The sequence below is a fragment of the Sus scrofa genome, chromosome 6, assembly GCF_000003025.6.
Source record: "Sus scrofa isolate TJ Tabasco breed Duroc chromosome 6, Sscrofa11.1, whole genome shotgun sequence".
Classification (NCBI taxonomy): Eukaryota; Metazoa; Chordata; class Mammalia; order Artiodactyla; family Suidae; genus Sus; species Sus scrofa.
Window position 1 is genome coordinate 163,103,055 of NC_010448.4, and position 22,663 is coordinate 163,125,717.

General features: G+C 49.4%; 1 protein-coding gene across 2 annotated transcripts in view; it reads left to right on the top strand.

The window, feature by feature from the left end:
- AGBL4 (ATP/GTP binding protein like 4) overlaps positions 1-22,663 on the top strand; it is a 1,262,788-nt gene that overhangs the window by 1,149,560 nt on the left and 90,565 nt on the right. For both annotated transcript variants that reach the window (XM_021097823.1, XM_021097822.1), the window contains exon 9: positions 670-781. In XM_021097823.1, coding sequence (XP_020953482.1) covers positions 670-781 — 112 coding nt within the window. The remainder of the gene's footprint in view (positions 1-669; positions 782-22,663) is intronic.

The window sequence follows — 22,663 nt, forward strand, 5'->3', positions numbered from 1 at the left end:
CTTTTCCTTTGCACAGAATAGAGACCCATTTGAACAGAGAGGGGACACCGTCTGACTTATGTTTTAAGAGGACCACTCTGGCTCTTGTGTAGAAAATGGGTGTGTGTGTGTGTGTGTGTGTGCAGTGATTAAATAGGATGAGAGGCAGGTGGGAGGAGGTGAGGGTGGGAACAAGACGACGGAGTAAAGTATTGTTACAGTGCTCTGGACCTCGGTCCAAGTTCAAGGTGATGGCGATGGACATGATAGAGAAGTGCTGGGTTCCGAATATATTTCAAAGGCAAACATAAGGGCTTGGCTGCGGGTGTGAGACAAAGAAGAACAGTGGGGACGTGCGTGGTTTCCCGGCCCTGCACTGGAGACGCGCATGTGCCTGGGTCTCAGGGCGTGGATGCTGAAGTGAGCCTGCTCCACAGATATGTGTTCGAACCTCTCTGCAACCTAGTGTCTTCTTCTGTAAAGCAGGAATTGTCATAGTCGTGACCTCAAAGCGTTGTTGAGAGTGACTGAATTAATAGACATAAAAGGTGCGACACTCTCTTTTCAAAAAAAAAAGAAAAGAAATGCTTGGTGAGTGATAAATGTCTGCTCCTGCTCCTAACTGTATTTGACAAGCTGGGAGCTTGGCTTGTCCTGTCTGCACTGACTCTGACTCTGGGTCCTGCCTAGGTGCTCTCTGATGGGGTTTGACCTGAACCGTCACTGGCTGGATCCCTCTCCGTGGGCCCACCCTACCCTGCATGGGGTGAAGCAGCTCATCATCCAGATGTACAACGACCCAGTAAGTAACCGGACTTCCTCAGCAGCTGCTGGCCGTACGCCTTGCTCTGCAGGAGGGCAGTGCTGTTCCGGGAAAGTCCACAAGGAACTGCAAATTAGGGATTCCGGGTCAAAACCGGCTGTGGGGGGCGCTGGTGCTAGGCCCGCTGGTCTCTTCTCAGAACTGGACAAACCCAAGGGCTTGCCCCATCCTCATAACACTGTCTTCCATGTGGCACTCCCGTGGGGCAAAGGAATTATACCAGAACAATCCACATCTGTCAGAGCTCTTGGTTGAGGGGCCAAAGAAGTGCAGCCTGAACCAGTTGAAGCAAAACAGAGAATGTCTTAGGAAAGTACCAGAGCATCTCACCCAGTTGAAGGCTGTGTGTAGCCTGGTCTCCTCCACCTGCAGGGCGCAGGGAGCATATGCCCAGGATCATACCCAGCGGCTGCCCCGGTAGGGAGCAACTCGCTCTCCTTTTCTGGTTCCAGCTCCCAGAGGACTGTGGTTGGCCTCACATGAAGGGCCTGTCCACCTCTGGGCAAGGCCACTCTGGCCAAGAGGCAAGGATTTTTAAGGAGAATACAGCCTCGCTGGGACCACATGTTGGACTTGGGGGTGTGGCGGCAGTGGTGAACTTGTTCCCAGAGCAGAGGGCCTGTCATTTCAGAAAGGAGGGGAGCAGGGGGTGTCCACACTGAGTTGGCTCCGGGGACAAGGCTGTGAAAAACAGGGGGCACTGGGGTTCCAGAGCTTAGAGACGTGAGGCCGATTGCCATCGTTCTGTCTGAAGCGTTTCAGAGAGGACAGACAGACCTCTTCATGGTGGAGGCCACAGCAAGAGGTAAGGCTGATAGGGAAAGCAAGCCTTGTAACCATGAGAGCTGCCTGAGGATGGAGGGCAGGGGGCAGTGTGAGCTGGGAACTTGGCCTTCCTAAAAGCGTTCAACCTGACGCTCACTGACACTGTCAAAAGGTGCATGGAGGAGGCGCAATTGTTTGGAAAACGCTGTAGTGAGATTCCATCTGAGCCTCTTCCAACATTGATGACTGTGACTTGTGACCGTCTTGACTGCCGCCAGGTGACAAACAGTGATTGCTTGGACGGCAAAGGTCCCGGAGTGGGGGTATTTCTGAGATGCACCCATGCACCTCATTCTGCCCCCTCTCTTTGGAGGTGCCAATAAAAATATCCAACAACATGTACATAGATGTAGATACATAGAGATATATATACACCAGGCAGAAATATGTATGTAAAAACAAATGCATATATTAGAGCAAGGATTAATGAAAAAATAAGTCCTTAGGTGCAACATAGTTAACTCAACTGGCTTAACTCAACTCAGTTCGACGCCTCTGTGAGCTTTGCTTCCCTCCGTCTTTTTATGGCTCGCCTGCTGTCAGGGCTCGCTTAGCCATGGCTTTAGCATGTCTGCTTCCTTCTCCAGCTCATCCCTCCTTGTGCACAAAAGAAGGTGTTAGCTGTGCTCCAAACCCCTTTATTGCCCCGAACTCCCGATCCATCCTGACCAGCTTTCCTGGCAGAGAAGCTGCTCCTGAATTCCTTAGGGATCGTTGTTGTCAGCTGGGTTCTGCCCCCAGACGTCAGGGCTGACTGTAGTTTCCCTGATAGAATCACGACACCTCCTTCCTCTGCCACCTCTGTCTTTTTTTTTTTTTTTTTTTTTGTCTTTTTGACTTTTTTTTTAGGGCCGTACCCCCAGCATATGGAGGTTCCCAGACTAGGGGTCCAATTGGGGCTATAGCTACCAGCCTGCTCCACAGTCACAGCAACACCAGACCTGAGCAGTGTCTGTGACCTACGCCACAACTCAGAGAGACGCTGAATCCTTAACCCACTGAGCAAAGCCAGGGATTGAACCTGCAACCTCATGGTTTCTAATTGGATTCGTTTCCGCTGCGCCACGATGGGAACTCCTGCCACCTCTGTCTTTTTTTTTTTTTTAATTTATTTTTTTTCCCACTGTACAGCAAGGGGATCAAGTTATCCTTACATGTATACATTTTTCCCCCCACTCTTTGTTCTATTGCAATATGAGTGTCTAGACATAGTTCTCAGTGCTATTCAGCAGGATCTCCTTGTAAATCTATTCTAAGTTGTGTCTGATAACCCCAAGCTCCCGATCCCTCCCACTCCCTCCCTCTCCCATCAGGCAGCCACATGTCTATTCTCCAAGTCCATGATTTTCTTTTCTGTGGAGATGTTCATTTGTGCTGGATATTAGATTCCAGTTATAAGTGATATCATATGGTATTTGTCTTTGTCTTTCTGACTCATTTCACTCAGTATGAGAGTCTCTAGTTCCATCCATGTTGCTGCAAATGGCATTATGTCATTCCTTTTTATAGCTGAGTAGTATTCCATTGTGTATATATATACCACATCTTCTTAATCCAATCCTCTGTTGATGGACATTTGGGTTGTTTCCATGTCCTGGCTATTGTGAATAGTGCTGCAATGAACATGCGGGTGTATGTGTCTCTTTTAAGTAGAGTTTTGTCCAGATATATGCCCAAGAGTGGGATTGCGGGGTCATATGGAAATTCTATGTATAGATTTCTAAGATATCGCCAAACTGTTCTCCATAGTGGCTGTACCAGTTTACATTCCCACCAACAGTGCGGGAGGGTTCCCTTTTCTCCACACCCCTTCCAGCACTTGTTATTTGTGGACTTACTAATGATGGCCATTCTGACTGGTGTGAGGTGGTATCTCATGGTAGTTTTGATTTGCATTTCTCTTATAATCAGCAATGTTGAGCATTTTTTCATGTGTTTGCTGGCCATCTGTATATCTTCCTTGGAGAACAGTCCACCTCTCTCTTAGAGAGAACAGCCCCTATGTTTTTTTTTTTTTTTTTCTGATAATAGATATTCAATACCTATTTGTTGAGTTGAATTGGATGGAACATGGAAAATCCTGTGATGCCCAGTGTAATGTGGTTTATCGATACAAAATAGCTATTCATGCAGAGGTCAATGAGGCATGGTCAAAGAAAAGACGTGAGGCAGGCGAAGAGACAGAGTGGGGGCCATGGAACCCAGGGGGGTTTTAGGTGACTCCCCAAGGAGAGGACTGGGGGAGGAATCGAAGGGAGGACGTCAGGTTTGCCATCACCAATCAGAAGTCATCGATTTGCTCGCAAGTAACTGGGTGCTCGTCCCTGATACAGAACATAGATCAGGCAAGACTGTGTTCGGAAGGTATTAGGACCCTCTTTGTGCCAAGAGGAGATTGGCCATCAGGGGTCGGATCTTAACACAGTTGGATGCTGAGCGCACTGTGGGAGCTGCATTCTTCCTGAAAGTCTGCTCCTGCGCACCCCAAGCAAGAACGGGGAGCGCTAACAGAGGTCACGCTGACCTGGACCAGGGTCAGCTCCCTCAGCCGCGTGGTCTCCCCACCCCCAACTCCTCTTGCCCAGACTTCTACTCCATCCATTCTTGCCTCCCTCTGTGCACCAATAGTGATCAAGGAGTTTCTGTACACCAGGAATTGTGGTTGTAATAGTGAAGGAAACCCTAACCCTTGCAGTCTAGCAGGGAACTTGACATTAAACAAGTAAATATCGATAAATACATATTTACAAATTATGTCAGGGCTTACCAAAAAAAAAAAAGTGCAGAATATGAGCTATAGCTTGCCTGTGACAGCTCTGGTTTATACCTGTTGTCATGGAGTATTTATTAATCGTGCCCCCTCCCACTCTCAAAAGCATCCTTGGTGTTCCCTTGTGGCCTTGCAGGTTAAGGATCTGGCATTGTCACTGCAGCCAGGAACGGCCCTGAGAACTTCTTCGTGCCTTAGGCATGGCCCAAAAAATAAGTGTCCTGGAGTTCCCGTCGTGGCGCAGTGGTTAACGAATCCGACTAGGAACCATGAGGTTGCGGGTTCGGTCCCTGCCCTTGCTCAGTGGGTTAACAATCTGGCATTGCCGTGAGCTGTGGTGTAGGTTGCAGACGTGGCTCGGATCCCGCGTTGCTATGGCTCTGGCGTAGGCCGGTGGCTACAGCTCCGATTCAACCCCTAGCCTGGGAACCTCCATATGCCGCAGGAGCGGCCCAAGAAATAGCAACAACAACAACAACAACAAAAAAATAAGTGTCCTCATTTGTTTGACAAATTACACAGTCTCTCTACTTAGATGCTATGTGAAAGCACGTAACAGAATACCTGGCGTGTAGCAGATCCTCAATAAACATTACTTGGATCTCATTCCAATTCACGCTTGACTTCAGGAGTCGGTGTGCACAGTTGCAAACACTCCCAGTGCCCTGGGTCTCTGCCCAAGCTTTAAATACCTTTCCACCCTGGACCTTCGCTCCGCCTACATCATCAGGCTCACTCAGCCCCCAGCTTTCTGCACAACAGGACAGCTTCTGACCTTGTTTCTAAATGCCCACAGCCTCCCTCCTTCCATCCGGGGCCTTCTGTTCACAGGATCAGCAAGCAGGGAACCAACAAGACCCTTGCTGATGGGCAGAGTCTGCTATTGTGAGCGTTGTCCTTCCTCAGAGCTGTGAATAGTCTGAGCTGGTGCCTCCCCCAAGGCGCTCACAGCCCGGGGGAGACACCTGAGCCTGGTCCAGATACCTGAGCTGATGCGTGAGGGATGCTGCAGGCAGGGAGGGCTTTCCAGGGAAAGAGGACATCTGAGCATCTGCCTTGAGAGGGAGGCACCCTCAGGAGGCTGCAAGTCGTCAGTGTGGCTGGTACTGGGAGCAGGCAGAGGGGCAGGGGGCGCTGAGACATAGGGCTTTCTTAGAATAAGTTCAGACTTTATCCTTGTGGGAATGGGGAGTCAGGGTAGGATCTGAAGTAGGGAAGTGACAGGATCAGGTTGGCATTTCAGAAAGATCTCTCTGATGCCTGGAAGGGGATGGATTCAGAGGGGGCCAGGCTAGAGGCTGGAGACCATCAGAACCACTGCTGGAGGGCAGAGGCTAGAGCTGTTACAGAGGAGACACAGCAACTGTGGCGGATGAGAGACGAGAGAGTCCTGCGTGATGCCCAGGGCTTGGCCCGGACGGTGGAGTGGAGGGGGATGGGAACCAGGAGGAACAGTAAGTGTGGGGACAAGCTTTAGATGTGCTGGCTTTGAAGTGGAGCAGGAGGGGGTCTCCCGGAATGAGCCCTTCTGTGTCCTCACCTGGCAACCAGGGCCCACCGTCCTTGTGTTAACAGTGGCGTCGACTTCAAAGGCAGCTTTCCTAGCCCTGTGCTCACTAAACCCTTCACTCCTCTCAGAGGCCGGGATATTGAATGATGATCTTGACAAAGGCGTCTTTAACCCGGAGGACTGCACTGAGTCTCAGATAAAGAGCGTTTAATGTCCCTCTCCCAGGACAGCTCCCCGTGGATGGTGTGGCCCTTGTTTGCCAGTTGTGATTGATTGTCCCCGGGGCAGGGTCTGGCTGATGGGTCCCCAGTGCCCAGAAGAGCCCTGGCTCTGAGCAGGCCCTCTGTGCAAATATCGAGCAAATGATGAAGCAAACCCAGAGCCCCTGGGACCTGCTCTTTATAAGAGTCTCCTGATGAAAGGAGCAGCTGGACCACGGACCCTGCCCCAACCTCCCCTCCCCCTCAGAGTGTCCTGGATCCTGCTGCCACCGTCGCTGTGCCCTCCTTTACTTATGGCTCTGGTCTGCGGACACAAACCCTCTCCTTGGGTTCCCTGCCACCTGCTGAGATTGTCCTAAAGTCTCCAGGACAGATCCTGGGCATTTGGGACAATCTCAGCTGGTTACCACGTGCAAGGCCCTTGGGTCACCTCAGAGCTACAGAGAATATTGGGGCAGGGTGTCGGGCCAGGAAGAGCTCGCCATCTGATGGAAAGGCCGGGCCCTTGTGAGCAATTTTGATCCAAGGCAGTAAGGAAAGTGAGCTGTAAGAGAGAAAATGGGGTGCTCCAGGACACGGGGCTGGGGGAGACGAACCCAGCGTGTGTGTGTGTGTGTGTGTGTCTGGGGGGATCCGAGGACGTTTTTCCAAGGACTTTGGATTGGACCTTTGGGAATGGGGAAGACTTTTTGAGGGGGCTATGGCTGAGGGGAGAGGGCATCCCGGGGAAAGCCCAGCACCGGAACGGAGGTGGGAGACCTCAGCCGTGGCAGGGTGGGGCGGTGTGCAGGGCACACGACAGGGCAGCTGTGAGGATGCTTGCAGACAAGTGTGAACCTTGGGCTAAGAAATTTGGCTTCTCCCTATGGCCCGATGCTCTCTTCTCATTAAAATCAAAGTCTTAGGCCCTTTTTAAACTTGATTTTTTTTAGTTGAATTACATATGATAACTATAAAAAATTAAGGCTGTGGAACAAAATGTTGCTTGTCGGGACTGTTCCAGCACACACACTCCCTCAATCTTGAGGATCAGCTTCATCACCGAAGAGGCATCAAACATGCTTGAGCAAGGGAGAGAGTGGTCCATGAAGGTATTTCCATCCACTCAGTCCCCCATCTAGAAACTCTAGAGACATCCTAAACTTTAGATCTGCCCGCATCTCTCTCCTCTGCGTAAAACCTTCCAGTGACTCTCATTACTTGTGGGATAAAGGCCGACAATCCTGACATGCTATCGAAGGACATGCCCTACGCGTGTCCAGGACGGAGCACAGAACATGGCACCAGAGAGAGTACTGTGCTGAATGAGAGATGCTTTATTTGACAGGAGGAGGCGAGCCCTTTAGGTGCTGATGGCGACAGTCCAGGTGAAGGCCAATGAGACCTGGACCTGAGAGTGGCCAGGGATGCTGCCCAGAACACAGGAAAGGGACATGGGGGGTCCCCTTCTGCCCTTTCCTCGGCCCCCTGAGTCCCTCAGGGCCCCGGGGCTGCTGCTGTGAGAGATTTCTATGTTCTGGGGTGATGCCTCCCCTTTTCCTAGAGGAGAAGGGCCTGTGTTGCTATAACAACTTGGCTGCAGCTCGTTTAAAACAGATCCGTTTCCTTAAATCATTTAAAGAAAATTAGCTGCCATAACAACACGGAAGAGTTTTTAAAATAGAGCAACACAGGGCTGAGGTTTTTTCCTTGCCTCCTGCAATCCTCAAGATAAGCTGCTCTCTTCCTGTCAAATAAATAAATAAATTATAGCACGTTTACGTGCTCACAGAGCAGGCAGCGACATGGTCGGGTAACACACACAGGCCCGGTCCCCGTTCACACTACACACAAGACACACACACACAGAACATGGAAATGTGTGCAAAACCCACCCATTCACATACATACATGAGAAAATGCTATTGCTTGAAAACATAAAATGGTAAATAAGAGATACAAAAACAAGTTTATGGTTCTATATAATCACACGAAAGATACGTATCCAAACTCGCAGCCAGGCAGTTTCGTGTTCAGTTAAAAAGGAAGGAAACGGAGGGGAAGGGAGTGGGGTAGACTGGGAGTCTGGGGTTGGTAGATGCAAACTCTTGCATTTGGCCCGGATCAGCAATGGATCCTGCTGTGCAGCTCAGGGACCTCTGTCTAGTCACTTGCGATGGAACAGGATGGAGGATAATGTAAGAAAAAGGATGTGTATATGTGTGTAAAAGTGGGCCACTTTTCTGCACAGCAGAAAATGACAGAGCATTGTAAATCAACTTTAATTTAAAAAAAAATTTAGGAGTTCCCGTCGTGGCGCAGTGGTTAACGAATCTGACTAGGAACCATGAGGTTGCGGGTTCAGTCCCTGCCCTTGCTCAGTGGGTTAACGATCCGGCGTTGCTGTGAGCTGTGGTGTAGGTTGCAGACTCGGCTCGGATCCCGCGTTGCTGTGGCTCTGGCGTAGGCCGGTGGCTACAACTCTTATTCAACCCCTAGCCTGGGAACCTCCATATGCCGCGGGAGCAGCCCAAGAAATAGCAACAACAACAACAACAACAACAAAGACAAAAAGACAAAAAGAAAAAAAAGAATTTAAAGGAAGGAAATGGCCCCTGAGGTCTGTTTTTAGGTGAACAGAGGTCTCGCTGGCCACTAGACTGAAAGGCCCTTTGATGGCAGCTCTGTCCAGAAGTCACAGGGACATGGGTGTTTGCACCCAGGGGATGCCCTGCTGGTGGAGGGTAAAGCCTACCGGGGAAGGACGGGGGTGCAGGGAGGAGGTCGGGGGTGTCCCATCCCCATCCTCATACACACACGCACGTGGGAGCGAGCCAGGAGTGCGGGAGGCACGGCCATGGCACTTGAGGTGGGTCATTTTCTCTGCCCAGTGGCAGCATGTTCATTACCCCAGGGGGAGGCGGTAGCGTCCGGGGAAAAGCACTTCCTGCGGGCACTGAGGGCTGGGACCTCTGGAATCTGGACTGTGGGTTCCCCAGTGTTTGTTTCCTCCCCACGTCTCTGACTTTGTTGTCCCAGATGTGCCCTGCAGGGAGAAGCTAAAACTCTGAGGGCTGCTCTCCCTGGTAGCAGGAGGGCCCTGCCGGGATGTAACCCGCCCCCAGCAGAGTGGCTGACCACCGATTTGCTTGGTGTCCTTGGGCAAGTCTCTCCCCCTCTCTGGGCCTTTTATCGCCCCCACCCCCACCCCACCCGGTGCAGTGAGGGGTTGAAGGATGCTTTCCACAAGGCCTTCTGGCTCCAAAAGTCTGTGTTGTCTTGTTTCTTGGTCACATGCTCCACAGTGGGGCAGGACTGCACTGCCAGGCACATGGTCCAGGCTAACGCCAGGAGGCACAGACTGAGGGGATGCATGTGAGCAGCTCTGCATGCAGTAGAAGCTCCAGGAAGGCCAGTTGCCCAAGCTTCGGTGTGCCCACCTGCTAAAGGGAAGGAAGGCCCCTAACCTGCCTCTCTCGCAAGTTGGGGAGAGACGCCCTGCTGCATGAACCTGAAGCATTTGATAGAAGCCCAGAAGGATCCTAGCCCTGGGGCAGGGGGAGAGGAACGGTCTGTGGAAAAGTCCAGACTGCCCCCAGCAGCTGGGGGGTGGGTTCAACACACTCACGCCACCAATAGAGCACACATGGCAGCTACTCAGATGTTTCCCACTCCTAGCAGCCTGGCCTAGGAAACCAGCAAATAGCCACCAGGGGAAGGGTCAGGCTGGGACTAAAGGCTGGAAGTCCATGTAATACTGTGCACTCAGGGTGCTTGGATTTCAGGAAAGTTTTAGTTTTTCCTGCAGCAGTTAACGATGGTTTATGAAACCTTAAGGAAATTTAAGAGAAATCATTATTTTTCTAAAGGGCAACTTCTCTCACCTATGATAAAGGGTGGTTTTTCCACCTCTCTAGAATATAGCTTTGGCTCAGGCAGCAAGTGGGGTAGAAAGATGGAGCTGTCACGTCGGAGTCATACTCCTGTCAAGTTGGTTGTTTCTTTCAATTTCTCTAACATGTTTTCATCCTGAGAGACCCGCCAGGTACCTCTTAGCAACTGACTAGCTGTTTCAACTGCATGGGGATCAGCAAAGATTCTAGAAGGTTCCCTTTGAGTCGGGTCTGTTAAACTCTCTGTCTTATTTTCCATATGTGTAAATTGGGATGAACCATGCCCACCTCAAGAGATTGCTCTCAGGATAAGATAATATGGACATAAATAATCTTCCACGGGAAGTTCCCGCTGTGGCACAACGGAAGGGAATCCAGTTAGTATCTCTGAGGACTCGGGTTCAATCCCTGGCCCCGCTCAGCAGGATTAAGAATCCGGTGTTGCCATGAGCTATAGTATAGGTCACAGAGGTAACTCGGATCTGGTGTTGCTGTGGCTGTGGTGTAGGCCGGCAGCTGCAGCTCCCATTCAACCCCTAGCCTGGGAACTTCCATATGCCATGCGTACAGCCCTAAAAAGCAAAAAAAAAAAGAGAACCTTCCATAGTAGGTGCATTAGAAAAGGAGCTCTTGGTGTCTTAGGCATTCTGTCACCACAGCACTTACCTCACTGTCCCCACTCCCAGCTCCCATGGCCCACCCACCAGACTGATCCCACTGCAGCCCTGGACTTCGCCTTCCCCGTTTCTGTATCCCTGACGCTCAGCACAGGGCATAGGCACACCTTGAATGTGTGATGGGAGAGAGAGAGAGAGGAGAGACTAGGGAGGAAGGAAGAAACCCCCTCACCGGGACCCGGCATGGACACCTGCACTGGGTCCTGAAGAAGGGGTGGGAATTCGCTAAGAGAAGGAAACGTATTCCAGAGACGTACTGAAGTCACTCTCAAAATCCCACGTCTCCTTCAGAACTTGCCTCCAGCCCCACCTGGTCTAAGTGTTCCTTGAACGCTTCAGCCCGTTCTTTGTTCTTCTACCGATAGATTTTTCTTCTGTCTAGTAGTTTCTTTCAACATTTATAGAGGGCAGGGCTGGCTACTGGCTGGTAGCTCAATGAGAGCCTCTTAAGCACTGATTAAAATGCAGTTTTCCAGAAGCGTAGTTGTTTGGACCTCTATAGGCAGCCCACAGAGCCGGGTACGCCCTGGTTCAAGTGCACATTCTGCTGTGTTTTGGTGCGGCTTGCCCGGCCTCTGTTAGGCTGAGCTGCTCAAGGACTGAGCTCCATCTTTTTCCACCTCCTGGCAGAGCCCCAGGGTTGGCAGGCACTCGAGAAGGTTTAGGGGGATCTTGGTGGCTCCCTCCTCCGATCCCTTGTTCCCCAGCAAGACAGCCCAGAGGCACACCCGAGAGATCCCTTCAAACCTCCACAGTTCGCTCTCGCTGGGCTGCGTTTCCATGGACCTGTCTTGCCTTCGTTTGGTGCCCTCGCTGATTCCTCTCACAAAGTGTTCCCACAGGTGGAAGACTTTCCTGAGCTCACAAATTTGGAAATTCCAGAACGTTAGAATCCAGCCACATAGGATTTCCACCACAAATCCACAGACTCTAACATTGTTCTCCTCTCTGCTCCTCTTACCTTAGCTTCTAGGTTAGACCAAGCATGCTTCTCATTTTTCCTATCCCATGAGCATCCAATCATCCAGGCCACAGTGAGTTAGAAAGGGGTCTCTGTGCGCAGCCTGACACTCTGGGAATAACCTTTTTACATTCCTGCAGCCGCTCCAGCTTAACACCAGGTCATCTCTTCCAGAAAGTTTTCCAACTCACCTACCCCCCCGCCCAGTGATCACCCTTCCCGCAGACTCCTCCCCTTCCCCCTTTGGGCCCCTGCTCCCAGCAGGTTGGGATTTGCGCACGGCCTGCCGCCACAGTGGGGACTCAGTGGGAGCTGAGCACAGGTTGCCTTTTAGGATGTTTGTGTGTTCAACATGTGCGGAACTTCTCCGAGAGTTATTTTTGGTTGTTGCTGTCAGGAGGCTCTTGAGCCAAGGATGAATTCATGCTGGTACATCAAATAGCATATTGCATTTCAGAAATTGGCCTTAGCCATGGGAAATCAAGTAAGCCAGATGCCTAATTAGTCCATTATTTACCATGGTGGAGAGAGCTGAATTCTGATGAAAGGGACCAGACTAATCACTGCTTCCAGCAAGAACAGATCTGTTTCACCTTCCATCAAGAAATTGCCCCCGTTGTCCCAAAGAACTAATGCCCACCTCCCAATTCTGGTCCTGCTCCCAGGGGTCCGGCTGTGAGAAATATTACCAGGCTGGATACAGCCTGACCTTCCGGCCACCGAGCCTTGATGCTCTCTCACTCGGCAAGTCCTTCCAGGCTCCTATTTCTTGCCTTTACTACAAGGCTAATAAAGTGTACACCTGAAAGAATAACTTCCCCATGGCTTTCTAAAGAAAAAAAAAAAATCATTTGTGTTTCCATTCAGCAAGCATTTCTGAGCCCAGCCCCTGTATACTGGAATACACAGGCAAATAAGAAATAGTTCTTCCTGGAGTTCCCGTTGAGGCACAGTGGAAACGAATCCGACTAGGAACCATGAGGTTGTGGGTTCAATCCCTGGCCTTGCTCAGTGGGTTAAGGCATTGCTGTGAGCTGTGGTGTAGGTCGCAGACACGACTCGGGTTTGGCGTGGCTGTGGCTGTGGTGTAGGCCGGCAGCCGTAGCACCAATTGGACCCCTAGCCTGGGAACCTCCATATGCTGCAGGTGCGGCCCTAAAAAGACAGAAAGAAAAAAAAAAAAGAAATAGTTTTTCCTCTCAAGGAGTCGATGGTCCAGAGTAGAGCAGTGGTTTTCAAATTTTCTTTAGGAAAATGGCAAGAGTCCCCTCACATGGGCTCCTCTCCATTTTAATCAGAGTGGAATACCCTTGGGGCCCAGAGCTCAGGCTCAGGTCCGTGTTTAATACTCATTTCAACATTCAATGGCTTTGCTGCTTGGACGGATCCCTTCACCCTTCTAAGTTTCAGTTTCCATGTTTGTAAGAGGTTGTCATGAGGATTTACGGAAGGGATTCATGGGACTTGCTCAAGGGCACTGTGCCAGGCACATTTATTCGCAAACGATATTAACTATAACTAGTATTTAAAAAGTATTTGAATAAAGGATCCTGTGGCCATAGAAAGTCTGCAGATCCCTGGTCTAGCATTCCAGACCCAGTAAACCAGTGACTACATGATAGGGTGCTAAGTATTAGGATAGAAAAGGGATCTGGGTTCCATGTGGGAAAATCAGCTTATCCCAGCTGGACTTGGGTCAAGCAAGGTTTGCTGGAGAAGGCGACCTCTGAGATGAGTTTTGAAGGTGTTTAGACAGAGGTCAGAGGAAGCATCAGAGGCAGAGGGAGCAGTGCGTGTGAGTGAGGACCAGTGCATATACGGAGGGAATTCCAAGGAGAGTGGTGTACTGAACTGGTGGGGGAGTACGAGGGGGAGAGGCTGGAAGTAGGCAGAGGCCAGTCATAAGTAGCCCCGTGGGCTACCCCAGGAAACCTGGACCTGATCCTGAAAGCTGTGGGAGTTTTCCTGCAGGGAGCAGAGAAGACATTGAAATTCAAAAGTGAGAGAGAAAAATGCTACTATGACCTTCTGGGGTTTAAAATATATTGTTGTGTTTGTAGCTTTGAGCCAGCAACCGCATTACTAAAACCCTAGACCAAAATAATCTGAAGTGTGAATAAGGATTTACGCCAAAAAAAAAAAATAGTCTGCAGAATCATTATTTATAAATAGTGAAAAACCAAGAAAAATCTAAATGCCTAACCGTGGGAAACTGATGAGGTAAATCACAATACATTCATGTAATAGATGGTTGTGAGGAGTTTATAATATTGTGAAAATCCTCACGCTATAATTTCAAGTGAAAAAAAGCAGAAGACAAAGTTGCATATGTATTATATGTTAAGACATATATAACAACCAGATTCAAAACGTACACAAAAAGAATAGATGTAAACTAGATGTTAGCAGTGGTATTTCTAGGTATTAGGGTTGTTTTTGTCCCCCCCCCCCGCTTTTTTATATTTCCCAATAATTTTCCATAAGTGAAGGCTAACTTTAAAATTGGGGGGGATATATTGGAAGGAGGAGGGAAACTTCCTACCCAGATATGAAGTGGGACTTTATTTTATAAAATAGAATCAAACTCATCAATTGCTTGGTTCTGGGCCGGTCCCTTTACTATGGTAAGAGCCTCATGAGGCTGGTTCAGCCCACATTAGAAAAAGAAGCCGGGGAGTTCCCATCGTGGCTCAGTGGTTAACGATTCCAACTAGGAACCATGAGGTGGCGGGGTCGATCCCTGGCCTCACTCAGTGGGTTAAGGATCTGGCGTTGCCGTGAGCTGTGGTGAAGGTGTCAGACGCGGCTTGGATCCCGCGTTGCTGTGGCTGTGGCATAGACCGGTGGCTACAGCTCTGATTCAACCCCTAGCCTGGGAACCTCCATATACCACTGGAGCCACCGTAGAAAAGGCAAAAGACAAAAAAAAGAAAAAAAGAAAAAGAAGCTGGGATCAGTCAATATCACCTATGCATCCATCCCCTTAATAAGCCATCCTTCCATCTTTCCATCCATTTGTACCTCTACTCTGTTCAAAACGCCTGTCTCACAGGTACCTAACATCTTGGGAAGTGCACCAACTCTGTGCCCTCTTTGTAAGCCTAACAAGGACTCCCACCTGCCCTTCCCCCAGGCAGACCTCAGAGTGTGCCCTTTATTCCTCCTTTGGCCCATTCTCGATCTGCTAAGTCTTTGGCCTTCCAGCACTGCCCCGTCAGCCAGAAGGACTGGAGGCAGACCCGTCACTCTCCCAGGGATGAAGAGCGAGGGCTCTACAGTCAGACACTGCCTCCCGCCTTCATTCCTGCCACCTCACCTCTCTGAGCCTCTGTGGCTTGATCTGTGAAAAGGAGATGTGACATGCCCTGTAGGTGTGGCCAGTGAGAGGCCATTTCTGTCAAATGGCCATCTCCTCATACAGGGTGAAAGAAAACACAGCATAGAAAGCACTTAACACTTAGTGTGGTGTTTCCTGAGGCTGGTAAATTGTAAGCACGCAATAAATTTTAGCATTTATGCTTACTGCAAGGTCAAATCTAGTAATACGCAAAGCTGATGTTCCCATTTAATTTTACAAAGGCATCTTCAGAACATTATCACTATTTGTAAATTATAGCATCGGAGTTCCCACTATGGTGCAGTGGGTTAAGAATCTGACTGCAGTGGCTCAGGTCACTGCGGAGGCAACGGGTGGCTCAGGTCACTGCGGAGGCAACGGGTGGCTCAGGTCACTGCGGAGGCAACGGGTGGCTCAGGTCACTGCGGAGGCAACGGGTTTGATCCCCAGCTCAGTGCAGTGAGTTAAAGGATCTGGCATTGCTGCAGCTGTGGTGTAGGTTTCAGTCCCTGGCCCGGGAACTTCCATATGCCATGGGTGTGGCCGTAAAAAATATATAAATAAATTATAGTATTAAAAAATAACTACAGCTCTGGTTATTGCAATAGCATGGCAAGTAGGTCTTAAAAGATATACTGGGAGCAGGTCTAGTCTTTATCTCAGCTTCTGTGATTACTGCTCAAGCTCCATCTGGACTCAGGCTTTATGCAGCCTGAGCTGAGCTAATAATCCTGAACTGGTGACTGTCAACTCAGTTCCAGGCTTGGAGACTTCATCGCTTAAGGCTTCCTGTATTTGTCTGTTCCGGTCCATTCTGAATGGACTTTGTGGTTTAGCCTTTGGAGAGCAAGTGGATTCCATCATCCCTAGCGTTTGGGTACCTGTGCACAGGTGTGTAGGGACAACTCACTCTGATCCTTAAGGGCTGACACCAGCAAGGATGGTTCTGAAATGAATACCAGTGAATGTGATCTTCCAGAACCCTCAGGTGATTCTAGACCCGGGTGTGGCATGGGCGGGCTGCACTAGCTCTGGAGGAGAGCAAGCTGGAAGGCAGAGTTTGCAGGTTGATTGGCAGTTAAGGCCACTTGACAGAAATGGCCTCTCACTAGCCACCCCCAGGGCATGTCAAGGCCAAAGCTCCTCTTTAAACTCTTGGCACCACCAGTGCACACTCAGCCATCAAAAAGGTTGACTGACTTAGGCTCCCAATTACAAGATAACAATTTCTCTCTTGTTAGGATCTACTCTAGGCTGTGACCTTGAAAAATCCTCCAATTGCTAAGGCATGTTCTTGAATAGACATCTCTATTATGAGACTGGACCTTCTTGGGCGGGTGGGACATATGAAAGCAGCTCTATAGGATCCTGAGTGGGTGGTGGGGGTAAGGAAATGTTACTGAAACTTGGCCTCCATTCGCTGGCGCCAAAACACAGAGACAGAGTTTGGGGTGAAGTAGGAAAGAATAGCTTTATTGCTTTGCCAGGCACAGGGAGCCACAGCAGGCTAGTGCCCTCAAAACTGTGTGTCCCCCTGGAGGGGGCAGTAAGGAGCCTTAGTGTTCAAGGAGCAGGGCCTGATCAACTTGTGCATGTTCCTCCGATTGGTGGGTGGTGAGGTAATTGGGAGTCCCAGCATCATCAACCTTCTGGTTCCAACAGACCTGGGGTCTCTGTGCTTGTGGGCAGCATACGGTTAACCTCTTCCACCTCGTGGGGGCTGCTGCACCTGCAGAACAGCTCAAAGGACATGGCTCAGAATATTCTCCCTAGACCTTGAGGAAGACCTGAAGGTCCTTGACTTTGCTGAATGGCTATTATTTTGTCTTGCTTGACTGTTTTCCTTTCTCTCTGCATTTTCTCACTCCTCTAAGTTTATTTTTGGACTAAAAGTTTTCTATAGACAAAAGGCAGGCAGAGGACCTGGGTAGGGGTCTATTCTGGGAAGGGTGCCTAGGGTCCTGCTCAGTTACAGAAATGAAGAGGCACTGATATTTTTCAAGCCTCTGCTAAGGGCTAGGCATTGTCATCAAATCCATCTACGAGCTGTGGGAAATGCTTGTCACTGTCCCCATTTCTCAGCTGAGGAAACGAAGGCTCAGAGTGAATGACCCCCCCACCCCTACCATTGGCGCTCGTGTCACCACTCCACAGCACGCTGCTGGCTCTATGTGCTTGCTCTTCTCTACTCAGCTGAGAACTCCTTGAGGGATCAATATGTCTCTGTCACCTCTGCGCTCTCTTGCCCAGAGCATATAGTGCTTCGCACATCAATAAAACGTCAGCTAAAACAAGGAACAAAGGAAAAGCAGTTAGACCCTGCAAGGTCCCACAGCTGGTGGGAGCAGAGCTGGAAGGGCCGTCAGATCTGCCTGATCCCAGGGTCCCTTTCCCGGGTGCAGGTAAGGTGAGTGCTCCCTGGGGCAGAGCAGCCCACAAGACCTTGACATTTCTCAAGGGGTCTCCTCTTTTATCTCGAAAAGACTCAAAAATGGCCACCCTAGAGAAGACGGCTTCTGGTGATTCGGCTTTTTCTTGAGAGTGATGGCACCTTGAATAGCCCATGTTCGGAGTTACTCCATCGCCTTCAGGCTCAACTGACATTATACATGGATATGCCAGGTGTATTCCATTACTTTGGGCACCCCGCCCCTCCCCCACTGCTGTAGGGACCCCTTGGTTTGAGACGTTCAGGATGGAATCCTGCATTGACCATGCCGGGCAGATCAGGAGCTGGAGTCTTGAGTGGGGCTGGCTGAGACCAGTGCAGACAAGAGGCCTGCACCTCAGGATGTCTCTTCTTTATCGCAGACTGTGGGTTTCAGCCGAGGATGCACACATCCCTACTTTCTCCTGACTCGGGCACTCTGACATTGAATTAGTAACTTAGTTGTGACCTTCTGAGGTCTCAGAGGTTACCTTATGAAGCCAGAGAGCTTCAGAGCTGGAAAACCAGAAAAGAGGCTCCAAACTAACCTTTCATAGAAAGAGACCATGGCGACGGAGCGTGTAAGCCCAGGGCCAGGAGCTGGCCTTCCTAAGGTCCCGCAGTGGGACAGCACAGTCTGAGTCTGAGACGCAGACTCAGGCCCCACAGCATCAGTGACGTCCAGAGCACGTCACTTAGGTCCTGGGGAGGAAGCACTGGCACATGGGTCTTGTTATGACTGTTTTTACTGTTTCGTCACAGAGATGGAGGGTTTTCCGAGCAAGATCACGTGTGCGCATTCATTTGACCTTGATTGAAATGTTGTAAGATAGGGATCATTGGTTTGGTTTGGTTTGGTTTGGTTTGGTTTTGCAAGGAGGGAAACTAAGGCCTATAGTTATTAAGTAACATTCCCAAGAAACAGGGTCAAGGTTCAGTCTTTGTTCTTCTGACTCTGAGTGTCCCCTGGTCCAGGGCTGAACACACAGATGGTTGAATCAAAAAAAGGGAGGGCTGGAGTTCCCGTTGCAGCTCGTTGGGTTAAGGATGTCGTCTCCACGAGGATGCAGGTTCTATCTGTTCAGAGGGTTAAGGATCTGTCTCTACCGTGGCCATGGCCTAGGCCTGCAGTTGTGGCTTCCGATTCAGCCCCTAGCCTGGAAATATCCGGATGTCCATATGCCGCAGATGTGGCCCTTAAAAAAAAGAAGAAGAAGGAAAAAAAGAACCAAGAAGGGAGCCCAAGAGAAGCAAGACATCACTATTTTCTTTCCCTATTTTTCCCCTTTAAAAAGCACTCAAATTCAGGGTCCCCTCCTAGACCACCCAGCCTTTCCCAAATGCCTCCAAGGGAGATAAGGGTGGGGCAGAGCAAAAGGTGGGAGAAGCAGAGGGAACTTGGGGTTCAAGCTGTGGTCAGGCCAACTCAAGGCTGAAAGAGCAGGAGCGGCAGACTCCAGGCCAGAGCAAGTCCAATGCTGAGGGGGAAGGGCCCACGGGGGCTGGGAGGGAAGGCAGAGAAAGGGCGGAATCCAGTGCGAGAGGTGGTGGTTAAGACAAGAGACGTCACATGAGCAAAGGTAGGAAGAGGACAGAGGGAATGGGGCGGGTCTGGCTGGGGTACAGTGTCCCTTTGCGGAGGCATGGATTTTTTTTTTTTTTTTTTTTTAAGTCATCAGATTCTAAAAGGCCTCAAAAGACAGGCTGAGACATTTGAGTTTCATCACTCGGGCCAAAGGGAACTACTGGAGATCTGTGGGCAGGGAGAGGGCAGAATGACAAGCATTAGCTCTGATTATGCAACCAGCACGAGCGTTCAGACCTCCAAATGGTGACCCCTTTAATCTGACAGTCTGCTTTGGTATAATTTGTTAAAAATGACAAAATGTCTCATTTTGCTGCAGTTCATTTTGACCTTTCTTAATATTAGAAAGTTAATTTCAAAAGGGAAATAAATGTATTAGCGTTGTCACCATCATAAAAAGATGAATTTTGTACTGTCAAGTGATTTCTTTGAATGAATCCATCATGCATCCAACGTTTGCTTTCCAACCCCCAGAACCTTCCCAGCTCCCTCCTCTCCCTCCCTCCCTGCCTCTGTCCTTTCCTTTTTTCTTTCCTCCCTTCTTTCTTCCATCTCTCACTCCATCTGCTGGCACACCTACTGTGATGGCCTCCAGGGAAACAGAGAGAAAAGCACAGTCCCTGCTCTAACGCAGGACACACCCTAGTGGGGAAAACAGAAAAAGAAACCAGCCACTGCAGGTGTGTTTGGATCCCATTGTAGCTCAGCAGTGACAAACCCAACTAGTATCCATGAGGCTGTGGGTTCCATCCCTGACCCCACTCAGTGGGTTAAAGATCTGGGGTTGCTCTGGCTGTGGTGTAGGCTGGCAGTTGTAGCTCTGATTCAGCCCCTAGCTTGGGGACTTAACATTTGCTGCATGTGCAGCCCTGAAAAAATGAATGAATGAATGAATGAGTTAATTAAACGCCAGGGGAGGAAAGAGCCTGAAGCCAGGGGAGCTTAGGGAGGGGGTTGTCCATTCTGCAGAGGGAACTCCTATTACATTAGGAAACTGTGCCCTATAGTGGGATTTGGGTGGACTCTATGATTAGGAAAAAAGACAGTAGGTAGGATTCTGAAGGGTTGGGTTCTCGTTCCATCTCCGAAATATTGTGATTACTTGGTATTGAGCACCCAGACTGTGTTAAGGATTCCTCATACATTATTTCACTTAACCTTCGCAGCTTTATGAAAAGGCTTCTATTGTTCCCATCTTCTCAGAAGAGGAAAGTGAGACTCAGAGAGATGAAGTAATTTGGCCCACCTGGGTTGTAAATATCGCACACGGACTTGACCTCAAACTCAAGGTGGCTTACAATGTACTATTGTGTACTGTTCTGGTTTCATTATATCCAGTTATGCTCACTAGTTGTGTGACCGTGGAAAACCCAGTTCTCTCCTCTCTCGGGGTCTCAGTTCCCCATTAGTTCAGTGCAGAGGTTGGGCCAGCTCTGACCTCCTCTGGTTGTAGGGAAAGTCTGGGGTTGGAGGGCATGCTGTCTCCCAGTGCCTCCCAAACTTTAAGGTACAGGAAACTCCTGAGTATCTCATTAAAATTCAAGTTCTGATGGGTAGGTCTGGAGTGTGATCTGCAAATCTGCCTGTCTGACAAGCTCCCAGATGATCTGACGTTGTAGTCCCTGGACCCCATTTTGAATAGCAGGGGCTTAACATGCGGCAGGAGCAAACTTTTGGGTACCAGGTGGACCCACTGAGGATGTGGGTTTAAGACTGCTGGAAGGAAAGCAAGCAATAACAGCAATCTCACTCAGATCTGGTCGGCGAATGGAGCTCTGGGCTCATTTCATTACCTGGGATTTTCACTATCTTGGGTTTTAAACCAGTGATTCTCTTAAGAGATTAAAAGGAAGAAAATTGAACTTTTAAGGTCTCAAGGAAATTTTTTCTACCATAATCACATCTGTTTTAATTCAAGGCGCAGTCTGATGTTTTCCCCGTAGCTCAGATTTCTATCTCAGATGAGTACAGCAGCAGTTCTCCCATGGGAGGGGGACTCTCCCCCCCCACATACACACACACACCTTGGGGTGGGGGGTGCATCTTCTTTCCCAAGATGCACCAGTACACTCACAACTTCCTAAAGTTAATTTCCTAAAGCCCTTCAGGGATCCCCATTACCTACTGGGTGAAGACCCTCCAGCCCGGGTTTCAAAGATTTAGACTCATTTCCCTCTGCTCCCTTGCATGAAACCTGTAGTCTTATCCTAACTACCTGTTCCTCTTCTCCCCAAAAGACAAGTGGCTCTCCCATATTCACACTGCTACCCTTCTACCTCCATCCCAATCCCCGCACCTTCATCCCCGAACACACTCTCCCCTCTAACTGGGCTATTACCCCTCCTCTCTCATTGTCCAACCCTCAAAAGTCTACACAGCCTTCAGGCTTGTCTCCATGCCACCAATTCCAAGAAGCCTTCTGTCCTTGGCACAGCTGTAATGATTATTTACCTGGATCCATAAACTTTTTTGTATCATGGAATTCTGAGAACTGTGCTAGGTAAACCTCACCCCCATCTTATATGTGAACGAAAAGAAACATGGGGATTCCAACCTATATCTGTCGGACTCTGGCTGCTTTCTCTCCCTCTTTCATCCTCCTTTGCTCTCCCCAGCATCTTACTGGTACATTTTTATGGGTGTCAACACATACTCCTTCAGTTTAGAGCTGCTGTTCTTTCTGCTGAGAGTTTTGTTGGGTAAAGAGGGTGAGGGGACCAAATGGCCCGAAAGACTGCTCGCTGTTAGAAGCAGGTGATGCCAGGGCGATGCAAGCTGGGGAACAGGGATATATTTGTCCACCTCTTCTCAATGACAAACACACAATCGGGCCTGTCCCGTGTGCAGGGCCCTTTCCCTAGATTATCCTGAGTCTCAAGATTACCTTCTTTGGGCTACATTTTGATGGATTTCTATGATTATCCTCAATACCACTGGGTCCCATTCACGCCAGTTGAGACTAATGAGTTAGAGGCAATCAAATCAGAGACTGTTGGAGCCAGAAGGAAAATGAGAGATTCTCATTCAGCCTCTTCATTTTACAAATGAGAAAACTGATGCCAGAAGGAAAATGACTTCCTCAAGGTCACACGGTGATTTAGTGGCATAGATTCATGCGGCATTTATTGCATCTTTTTCCTTAGCCTCTTCCATTTCAGAGTGAGTGCTTCTGGGTGAACGTGTGTTTTAGTTAATGCCAACAGTCCTTCATGTGGCAGAAGTACAAGAAAGAGACTGGGGTCTTTTGATTCATCATTGTCTCTCTGCCCACAGACTGGGTTTACCCTGCAAGTTTCTTTTCATCACAGGGTGACCTTGGAAATCCAGACCTTTGACACCTCGTTTTGCCTCCTGGGGCTTGTACTTTTCAACTCTCTCTAATTATTTCTTATGTGTTTAGAACTAAAAAGGCTCACAAACACAGCCATTACCCTCTTGGCCTGAATTCGTAATTATTGCACAACTAAAGGCAGCTTTGAGCATTAGACAAAGAACACATTTCTGCAAGAAACTGGGTTGTCTTAGTCAGCTTTTGCTATGGTAACAAATGACCCCAATAGCTCAATAACCTAACAGGAAACATTTCTTTCTTACTCATGTTCAGGAGCGCTACGAGCGGGTCAGCTACTGCTCTGCTCACGTTGTCGTCTAGGTCCAAGTTGAAAGTGCCTATCT